The 11698-nt window shown below is 39.6% G+C and overlaps 1 protein-coding gene across 1 annotated transcript in view; it reads right to left on the reverse strand.

Annotated features, from left to right (window-relative positions):
• The window catches only part of EPG5 (ectopic P-granules autophagy protein 5 homolog), a 2535958-nt gene that overhangs the window by 200795 nt on the left and 2323465 nt on the right, over nucleotides 1-11698 (reverse strand). Inside the window, exon 41 of the mRNA XM_044078183.1 lies at nucleotides 1325-1544. Within this exon, the coding sequence (XP_043934118.1) occupies nucleotides 1325-1544 (220 nt within the window). The remainder of the gene's footprint in view (nucleotides 1-1324; nucleotides 1545-11698) is intronic.

Consider the following 11698-nt stretch of genomic DNA (forward strand, 5'->3'; position numbering starts at 1 on the left):
AAGGCACATGGGAAGAAACTGAGTACAGATAAGACCGTTGTAATGGCAGCAAATGGGGGAATCATAAGAAGCCGAGAATTGAGATAGAAGGGGAAACAGTGAAACAAATTAACAGCTTCAAATATCTGGGAGGGGTGACTGAGGAGAAGGGAATTCTGAATGAGGAGGTCACTGTTAGAACTAGAGGGGCTGCAGCCAACTGGGACAGAGTGTCAGGTGTAGTACATGACAGAAGAATGCCAAAGAAGCTGAAAAGTAAGTTGTACAAAACAGTGCTGCAACCAGTACTGCTGTATGATACAGAAACCTGGACAGTAAAGGCACATCAGTCGAGGAAGCTAGAGATGAAGTGCCTGAGATGGGGGTTAGGATGCATACTGTGGGACAGATGAAGAAATGAGGACAGGAGAGCTGAAGCCAAAGTAGCTCCACTTGCTAAAAAGGTAAAACAGGACAGATTATGGTGGTTTGGGCACATGTGCAGAAAAGAAGAAGAATACCATCTAGTGAAGAAGATTTGAGAAAGGCAGAAGGAAGGCAAGAGGAAATGAGAGCTGTCCAGCAAAAAGGTGGATGGACTGTGTAAGAGAAGACCTGCAACAGTCACGCTTGGATGTTGAAGAAGGCAGGAGAATGGCATTGAACATAAACAAATGGTGACAGTTGAAACATTGCCCTAACCTCGTGCAGAAAATGTGAAAAAAAGGGGCAGAAGATGATGATGATTCAATTACCTGTCACCAAAGCTCTATCTAATCTAGCTGAGTTCTTCTGGGCAATGGCCCCATCACCACTTTGAAACAGAGGACCAAAAAGTGCCCTTTGCTCATTACCCCACTAAATTATGACATCCTTGACACGGTTCAGTGAACATTAAAAATGACATCCTTTATGTTCCACAAAGAGCTACTATGAATGAATAGTTTAGCTCTTTGTTAAACTGTTTTGCTAAAGTATAAGAAAGCAAAGTACGAGTTCCTTGCTACTGTACCTAACACATAAACACTGACTGCCATTTAAGCAGCCATGGTGATCACTTCTCTAAAAATAACAGCTGATAGTGCTGTTTGCAGCGATCAATCAGCACCTCAGCTACAGTGCCAAGCATATCCCCTAACAGTTTCTGTCTGAGGCAGCTGCCTTCCCTTGCATATGTTTGCTTGCCATTCCTCTAAAATTACCTCAGGCACCACAATGTCATCTGAAAAAGAACCTTCTGGTATAAAAAAAAAATGAAAGTGTTCATTCTGTCACCCCATCAGCACACTCACACTTGCATGCATACTTTCTTATATTTACTCACTCAAGTAGTTTAATTTTGTACCTTGGAAACACCTGCTGAATCCAAGAAATCAGAACTGAAAGAATCTTCCATTCATTAGCTGACGTTTGCTCAATATTTAATCGTTGTAGTATGTAAACATAAAGTGTAAGATAACTTCCTAGAAGAATGCACTCCTGTAGAAATTCCTCTGTTGTCAACTCAGGAACCTGGAGAGAAACCAAAATAGGACCCCAGCCAGAATATTGATCAGAGGAACCTCCTTAAAGAATAAAAATAAAAGAGATAAAATGGAGAAAAAATCAGTTAAATCATTTGAATAAGAAATTGCCACAGTGTGTGTAGTAATACCTGGCTTTTTACTCAAATATCCCAGTACTGTTAATTTACAATGAGCTGTAGTTTAACAGTGAAAGGTAACAATGTGAACACTAATGACAAAGTGTAAATTAACAATGAAAAGCTTTGTTACTATGCTATATACACAGTTAATGAAATGCATTGTATGATCAAATGCATAACCAGTCTGAAACAAACAACATTTAGTTCTAGAAGAGCGCTGAACAAAAAGTGAAAAAAAAGAAAACCAGAGATTTCATTAAAAAGGAGAAAGAATTGTGCATCACAATAATGTTGCAACAAGTACTTTGTGCTGATGGTTATTTTGTTAAACAAATTGGAACAGTTCTTAATAATAATTATTAAGTATATGTAATACACTGACTGCACTCTCAAACTGGCAAAATGACAAGGTTGTTATGCACCTTTCTGAGATACAAAAGGTGCATAACAAATGTTGCTATTCACCTTCTCTGTTATTAAGCTTTGGGCTCATACTAAAGCAGACATGTCTCCCACCAAAAAACAGTGTCAGAAGCCTATTATATATTAAGGGATGTAATACACACACACACACACACACACACACACACACACACACACACACACACACACACACACACACAAAGTGTTGCACAGTGAAGTGTCTTAACAGCTTTTAAAGCTATTACAGAATAAGAGGTACACCACTTCTGGCTGCTGTCTGTGTTGCAGTGCTAAGGATGTTACATCTTTCAAAGGTGTACTACATTCTGTCCTCTTAAACATTTTTTCCATCTTTACTTACTGAAATAGTAGCACACTGGAGCAGCTGAGGCTCTATGTACTACAAAGGTAGCAACACTAAGTTTTTAAAAGTTTTCAAAGACATAAAACTCTGTAATAGGTACCAAAATGCAGCAGTGTTTCTCCTATCATAACTAAATTTGTATTTGCTCCTGAAATGGATTTCTATATTCACCACTTGAGATTTACTTCTCTCCACTTTCAAGGTGAATTTCTTGACATCCACTTCTTGAACATACAACTTGGTTACAACCAAAAACATGTCCATTCTTTACATCCAGAGGTTCAAGAGCCCAAAGTGCATCCTATGGTATACTAATCAGGAAAGAGTGACCATCCCTAATAATGCAACTAGACAGTGAAACAGAAGTTTTGTTGGTGAACCACCCAGTACAATAAGGAGCTCTTGTTTACAATAAGGAGCTCTATGAAGTATTAATCAGATTATGTCAATAACCCTACATAATCAAATTAACAATTACAAAGAATGGGTGAAGGTTCGAGTATGATGTGGAAATATAAAAAGAAAAATCCGTGGTATCCCTGGAAGTCTCAGAAAAAACAAGTATGCAACCTATACTGGGTCAAAAACAAACCAAGCAGAAACTTTGCAGTGTGGAGGGTGTGAAGTTCATTCCTTGAAATATGTTATGCATAAAGGTAACATCTGGACATACTATCCTCAGTTCTGACAGCCTCAGTAGGAATATCAAGTCCAAGGAGTAGAGAGGTAATTAGTACATCCAGAAGGGAAACAGACCAGGGGAGGAGGGAGGAAGTGAATACTGCAACAGTGGAGAGAAGGCCATCTACACTTATGGATTTTACACAACTGTACTATGTCCTTTCATTTCACTTTTGCAGTATTCATTACAATAGTGAGAGTGCCAAAGTGTAGGAAGAAGAGAGGGGGGAGGAGGAAAGACCAGCAGAGCTCTCTAGGAAGCTATTAAAGATAGCCTTAGCAAAACCAGCTCTAGCTGTGGAAATTCCATCCAACTTGTCGTGCTTGGTAAATGTATGCATATTAGTCCAGGTAGCTGCCTCAAGGATAGAGTTAGTATCCAAACCCAAGAAAAAAGCACCAGAAGAAGCCCCAGCTCTAGCAGAATTAGCCTTAACAGTGGAAGGAAAGCTCTTACCATGAAAGGAATAACAAAAAAATGACTTTTGAAATCCAAGAAATAGCCAAACCTAAAGATCTAGGATGAAAGGAAACAAAGAGCTGATCAGATTTAGGAAAAGTCTTAGTCTTATCCAAACAGAATCTGAGTTGTCTATGCACATCCAACATATGCAGCATATTATGGAAAAGGAAAAAAGTGGGAAAATGAATAGACTGATTAAGGGATGTTACTCGTCTGGTCAGGAAAAAACAGACAAACACTTGTGGGTTCTGTTCAAACAACTTTACTGTACACAAACACATCAGGATTGAGGCTTTGTAACTTAAACTTAAAAATAAACATATAAACTGACTTCCACATTCATACATGCTCACACTCTGGTTGTTCTCTCAAAATGGCACTGCTGCCTGCATGTGCTCGGTATTTATACTGCACGTGCATCACTTGGAAATGCTTATTAAAGTTACAACACACACTGCTCTACATCCTCCCTCTTTGAGAAACAGTTCATACAACAATGAAATTGAATGACATGCAACTGTACAAAATAATCTTTTGTCATGCAATTATAAAAAACTAGATACACTTAAAACAATCATGTCCAGGTTGCTGCGTATTTCACACTGTGTTTAGAGATATGACCAAATTGTGTGATATAAAAATTGGAAGTAGGTTTAGAAACAGGGACTATCTGTACAGAATGTTCACCTTTAGGGACATTATTAGGAATGGGAGTTGTCAAGACATGTTCTGCCATCGGAACATTATCCGGATTGCTCTGAGATCTAGAGTCTGTATCACAGGTACAATGCTGCGATATTGGTTCTGAGACATGAAAGAAGACGTCTGCAGTTTATTCTGTATTCCACACCCTCTGCCTCTACTAGGTAGGATCTCAGCTTGGTAAAAACACCTGTCACTCGACCAATCCTGTCAAAGCCTTTCACTGTTTGCATCCTCACAGTCTCTCCTTTCTACAATGGATGAAGAAATCTGCTCTTCTTTTCGTAACTGGACTTCTGTAATGATCTCTTTTTAAACAACTGAGCTTTAACTGATCTGTCGTTCTTAACATTAGGCAGTAATAAACTGGAACTAACAGATAGGGTTGTTCTAGTCTGCCTAGATAGACGTTTCTGAGTAGGCAAGCCAAGTAGGCTGTCACAGGGTATGTTTCAGAGACTGAGTAGATTCAAAAAGATATTGGTATTGTCACATTTTCACTTCTCAGGTAATTGCTTTGCACTCTGTACTACACTTTCAGCTAGACCATTTGACTGTGAATATTCAGGACTGCTAGTAACGGGGACAAAGTCCCACTCTTTAGAAAATCTCTGAAATAACTGACTGGTAAACCGGGTACCGTTATCAGATATAACCTGGTGCGGACTACCATGTACTGAGAAGTGAGGTTTCAGCTTTGTGATAACAGCACTAGACATTAGGTTAGGTAACAAACCAATTTCAAACCAATTTGAGTAAGTGTCTACCACCACTGAATAATATAGCAATAACCCACGCCTGGGTGTGGGTAATGCTGGATTTACCCACAGTTGGTGTGGTTTGGTCATGAGGGCAAAGCCCGAGTGGCCAAACAAAGCCAACTGTGGGCAAATCCAGCATTACCCACACCCAGGCGTGGGTTATTGCTATTATACAATGACATTATTTAAGAAAAAAAATAATTACTTTTCTTAAATAATGGCATTGTATAATGCCTCCTTGCTGCCCTTCTGCAGCTGTCTGGTATTCTGTGGCAGTTCTGATGTACTGTGCAGGCGTATGCCTGCGCAGTACATCAGAGCTGTGGGCAAAAGCAATGGAGAAAGCAAGATCTCCGTTGTTTTTTACAAACTGTTTTGCTATGTTAAATGGGTTTAACATAGCGAGACAGCTTTAAAAAAGGCAATGGAGAATCTCCGTTGCTTTTTTTAAAGCTGTCTTGCTATGTTAAACCCATTTAACATAGTGAGACAGTTTTGAAAAAAGCAACGGAGAAAGCAAGATCTCCGTTGCTTTTTACAAACAATCTCGCTATGTTAAAGGAGTTTAACATAGCGAGACAGCTTTAGAAAAAGCAACGGAGAATCTCTGTTGCTTTTTTTAAAGCTGTCTCGCTATGTTAAACTCATTTAACATAGCGAGACAGTGTGAAGCAATGGAGATCTTGCATTCTCCGTTGCTGTAAAAAAAGAGTTATAGTAATGGAAAAAGTCCGGGCAACCGGACCTTTTTCCATTACTATAACTCTGATTTACAACATGCACCCTGACCAATCAGCGTGCACGTTTTTGAATATTAATGGAGGGTCGTTGTATAATGCTGATTGTTCCACTCAAATATATCAGTAACTACAGTAGACCAAGGTAATTCATGAACTTGGCTTAGCTGAAGTGGCTCTCTTCATAAACGTGGTTTGGTACTATTACATACTGAACAATAGGAAAGCACTTTATCAATGTCTTTTGATAGAGAAGGCCAAAATACAAGACCTCTCACCCTTCTTTTGTTAGAATTGGAACGTGGGTTGCCACTGTAGAATCTGGATATACTCATGTTGTAAGGAAGTAGGAACAACAACTTAAGGACATTTGAAAAAGATACCCTCTTCCATCAACATCTCATCTTGGTAAGGAAAGTAAAGGCAGTACACATGATTGCTTTGATGGCCATCTGACATCAATGAAGTGGTTGAGCTTTTACAAAACTGGATCAGTCTTTGTATGATCTCTCACAGCTCATCAAATCTCATAGAAGAAAAATTACACACCTCCATGACACAAAATTCAAAATTCTGTGCATCATGCTGTTCTGCAGTACTTCTGGGCGATCTGGACAAGGTATCAGCCAGATAAATAAGTTTGCCTTTAGGGAAGACCATTTTGAAGTTCTGCTTTGTAATATGAGCATCATTCTTTGCAGTCTAGCTGGAGCTGTATGCATAGGTTTCTTTAGAATAGTAACTAGAGGCTGATGGTGTGTTTCAATCTGGATAGCTCGACCATAAATATAATCATGGAACTTAGAACATGCGAAGGCAATTGCCAAAAGTTCTTTCTCAATCTGAGCATACTGCCTTTCAGCTTGGGTAAGAGTTTGAGATACATACGAAACAGGTCTGCCTTCTTGGAGAATAACTGCACCTAAACCAAACTTTGAAGCATCACTAGAAAGAATAACTGGTTTATTAACATCATAGTATCGCAATGTAGGTGGACTAGAATTTCTCTGCTTAAGGTTGTCAAATGCTCTCTGGTGCTGTTCCAATCATGACCATGTCATTTCTCTTAAATTCACTGAAATCTCACTAAAATCAGGAATAAACTTGCCCAAGAAGTTAACCATGCCATGAAAATGCTGTAGAGCTTGGACGTTATCTGCAGCCTACATCTCTAGAATGGCTGCTTGTTTGGATGGATCAGGTGGTAAGTACTGGTAAATAAATGACCAACATATGTGACGTCTGGAAGCCTGAATTTGCACTTCAGAGGATTAAGCTTCAGGTTCACTTCATGTGCTCTGTCCAGAACTTTTCTGAGGTTTTGGTCATGCTCTGCTTCACCACTGCCTCCAACCAATAAATTATCAACAATTACGGCACAGGGATAACCTGAAAATATTTGTTCCATTGCATGCTAAAAGACGTCACTTGCAGAATTTATACCAAAAGGCATCCTAAGAAATCTATATCTGCCAAATGGGGTACTGAATGTAGTCAGTAGTGAAGATTTGCGATCAAGCATCACTTGGCAAAATTAACTCTTTGCATCCAAAACATAAAAAACAGTGGCATTTGGCATCAGGGCAGTGACCTCTTCTACTGTACGCATAGGATGATGGGGTCTCTTTAATGCTCTATTCAAGTCTCTCAGATCAATGTATATTCTAATTTCATCCAAACTCTTTTTATGAGCAAATACCATGTAAGACACCCATTTTGTTGGTTCTGTGACTGGACAAATCACACCTTGCCGCACCATTTTAAGTAGCTGGACCTTGAGTTTATTCTGCATAGCTATTGGAATCCTCCCTGCTGGTCTGACCACTGGACTGACTTCTGGATTTACTTTCATGGAGTACACAACTGGAAGTTTGTCCAACTTGTTATCAAAAATATCAGCATACTCTGAGAAATTGGAACTAGGACATATGCTTACATGATGGATTTCCTTGGTAAAAGAAAGCAGTTTCATTCTCAAACTGTCTCTAAGACCTAACAATGACTGAACAGGTCTTCAAACTATGGAGAATTTCAAACAGTACTTGTTCCCAGCCGAAAAGCATGACAGTATTACTGAACTTTTGGTTTGAATCTCTTCACCTTCATAAGCAACAAGTTTCGCACTATTGGTTAGATTAAGGTGCTCACCAGCTCTCACCTTAGCACATGTTTCCACTGACATGACATTACACTTTGAACCAGTGTCTACTTTGAGCTCTGTGGGCTTACATTAATCAAGGCAGTACAGAAAACTTCATTTTTTGCCAACAAATCTACTGCATCAACCTTTTCACCAACCACTGATATACCATCTACATAGAAAGTAGGATCGCAGCTCTCTAAATGAGCAACTTGCTTTGTTGATTGACCTTTCTTTGTAATAGAATGAGGCTTGCTTGATTTGCAAAACTTTTGAAAATTATTTAATTTTTTTACACTTGTGACACTGCTGACCAAATGCTAAGGATTTTTCTCTTCTAGACTCATGATTGGCACCACAACTGCGACAATTGTTAACAATAAAGCTTGACTTGAGTTTTGCTGATTCACTCTTGTACTGTACTGAGCATGCCCATTTTACTGAGCTAATCTTGGAATTTGCTAGAAAATCACTTGCCTTTCCAGAAGGGCCTGCTGGAGCTGCCACTTGCTCAGGTCTGTTTCTGCCAGCCACATGTTGCATACTGTCTACATTTGCTTTAGGACTTGGTGAAAATATCCTTTTACCACTTGCAAGCATATTTGTGTACCTGTCTGTGATGTCATGGATTTGACAAATCTCTATTGCCTTGCTCAATATTATATCACTATCACCAAGCAAAATCTCTCTCTCTGAGGAACTATTAACACCACACACAAGCCTGTCCTTTATTAACTCATCTTTCAAGTCACCAAATCTGCACATCTTAGCTTTATTCCTCAGGTCAGTGATATAAGCTGCAAACGTCTCCACAGGTTGTTGGTCTCCTGTGTAAAATAAATGCCTCTCTAACATAACATTTGTCTGGTGGTTGCACATTTCTCTGAATTTATGCTTCAGGCACTCAGGATCCTCTCTTGATTCAGCCAGTACAACAATTTGGCAGTTGCCCCCCTATCCAGTATATACTGCGGGTGCATACAGAAATGAATGCTCCCTTTCAATAGCTTCAGACCCTGCTAAGTTAAGCAAAATGAATGCCCTTGTAGGTGCATCTTTACCTGAAAAAGCTGACAGTATAAAAATGTCATATTTCTGCTTGAATACTATCCAATTAACTGTGATATTATGATCAAATACAAGTGGAATGGGTCTGCGAAATGCCTCTGCCATATCAACACACACCACTGAAGGCTCTTGAATTTATGCACAAACATGTATGCATATAAATGTATGCCAGAAATTTAAGCCAAGACTTGTAACTATGTTCAATAGCACAATAAGCCACTGAAACACTTGTATTTTGTGAAATACGTCTCTGTAGCAAAAAAAAAACACTTGAAATCACAGCACTTTATGAAATCACTCCTTAGTGTAAGAAACACTATGAAATAACTGTACTTTGTGAATAAACTGTATACATTAGAATAAGCTCAGAGTAAGAAACACTTCAAACTGATTGCACATGTGACCGAACTTTATACAAACAATGCAAAGGTTAAAGCTGAAGCCACGAATATCTCCTCATCGCAGAATCAAAGGCAGCAGCCCTAGAAGTAAGGTCATCTGCATCATAATTACACTTAACTGAATGGCAAGACACCTGAAAGAATTCCCTAACAGGGAAAGAGCAGAAGTCTTCCCTTCAGAGTCAGGGAGATCAGAAATTACCTGACAGGCCTGGGAAAGAAAGGCCAAAATGTATGTGGACATATGGGTCTGCCAAATGACAGGCCTAAAAGCCAAGATAGCATAGGTATAAACCTTCTTACCTAGCCTTTCCAAAGTTCTGTTATCTTTATCATGAAGTAACTTAGTAGAAGGCAACAAGCGAAATGGCTTGTCAGAAGCCACAGACACCACAGAAGGGTCAGCCGAAAGACACCTATATAGAAATTTACAGTCCGCAGGCACCCTTTAAAACCTACTGGGTTTCTTGGGGCAGGTAGCTGTGAATCAGAAGCCTTAGAAGCAATAGAAAAGCTATCAAACAAAGCAGCCAAAACAGGAGAAATAGCAGAAGGTCTAAGAGAATCCATCTGCAGGAGCTCATAATACCTCTTCTGTACCTCAGAAACCTGAGCACAATCCTATTTAAAAAACTCCAGCACTCTGTAGATTGTGTATGCAAAAGAAATTTCCTCAAAAGGTGCATCAGGACTAGCAGATTCCTCTTCCTCAGACCCACAGTCTAAAGAAGAGGGAATCTGAGATGAGTAAGCAAGGGATTCCCTGAATCCAGCTCCTCCTCAGATGAATCCTGTTCCCTGGGTGTTTTAAGGGGAATAGAGAACCAAAGGAGAGCTGGAACAGAAACTCCATGAGGAGGTTTCAAAGCCATCAAAGCATTAAACAATCCCTGAGTGAAATTCTGCCGCTCACTCTGCGGGTCCTTAGGAGCTGGAGAAATATGCTTAGTCTTTTTCTTTTTCTTCAGGGGATGTCCACCTTATAAAATCAGAAGGCTCAGTCCCTGGACAGCATTCAGTAACAGTAGTTGGGACTTCCTCTTTCACCAAAATCTGAGGAACACCTGTAGACACCTCAGAAATAATCAGCTGCAGTTCCCAATAAATATTCGAAGCAGACATCTACAAAGCCTCCAAGGACATGGGTAAGGCTGGATTCATGCCGGCCTCAGAAATGGTCACAGCAGAATAATCTAACTGTAGAATCGGGCGATACTCCGGGCTTTCACTAGCCCGGGAAAGATGCCCAGCAGAAGCTGCACAGCAGAAGAATCCAACCTAGATTTCTTGTCCCTCTTCTTCATGGACAGCTGTCCCTCAGAGTGGGAAGTTCCTTCCATCGTGTCTTTATCAAAAAGCTTAAGTTGGTGGATCTCCAAATAAAAGGCTAGAGAAGAAAGCCAATTACAGAGTGTCTTAGGAGCAAAGGCCTGAAAAACTGAATAGGATGTATGGTCATGGCAAGAAGCGACCGAAGCAAAATAATCTCTGCTCATGATGGTCTTTATGGGGAATCTGTCTTCCACATTGTCATCTACCCTTCCTGGATTGCATGAAACCTCACATGCAACAATACAAAAGAAAAAGATAAGATAAATAAAAAAGAAAAAACAATGTGGTACTTATCAGAAACAGCTTGGTGAACAAGCAACAAAACAGGCATTCAGACCGACGATCAAGAGATGGCATTAGGACAGGAGGCAAAGAAGTTCTAAGGATGGTACATCCAGATGTCGCCTTTATGCCCTACACTACATGAGAGGCATACTTTTGATGTAAGTAGTAGTTTAAAGCAACCTAAAGGCTTTGGTACACTGGCCGGCCGTCGGGCCGCCCTTTGCAGGGGATCCCTATTGTAATGAATACTGCAACAGTGAAATGGGAGGACATCTAGCATTACAGTAAGTAACTTTTGTATTAGGAATTGGGAGTTCCATGTTCAACAACCATCAGGATAAAGTCATAAGCATATACTCTGGAGTGGCTACATGTAGAAAAATGCCCCTAATATCTGCAACTCTGAATAAAGAACTAGCTTAGAGATGAGATCTACTTCAAATAATGTTGCAGAACTGTACAGCACTGTATATATATATATATATATATATATATATATATATATATATATATATATATATATGTGTGTGTGTGTGTGTGTGTTATTCCACAATGCACTATTTGGGGCTGCTGAGATAAAAGAACAGTTCTTGAAAAACAAAATGTAGAATGAGAAGTTGAAGACAAATATCCTTATGTTGAGTTCTGCAGGAGTACATAGACTAGAGATCAGGAATGGTTGAAGGGATACAGTATAGCTAATGAAGTAGCTTCTCG

This window comes from Protopterus annectens, chromosome 1.part1 (assembly GCF_019279795.1).
Source record: "Protopterus annectens isolate FY-2018-M chromosome 1.part1, PAN1.0, whole genome shotgun sequence".
In the NCBI taxonomy this organism is placed as follows: domain Eukaryota; kingdom Metazoa; phylum Chordata; order Ceratodontiformes; family Protopteridae; genus Protopterus; species Protopterus annectens.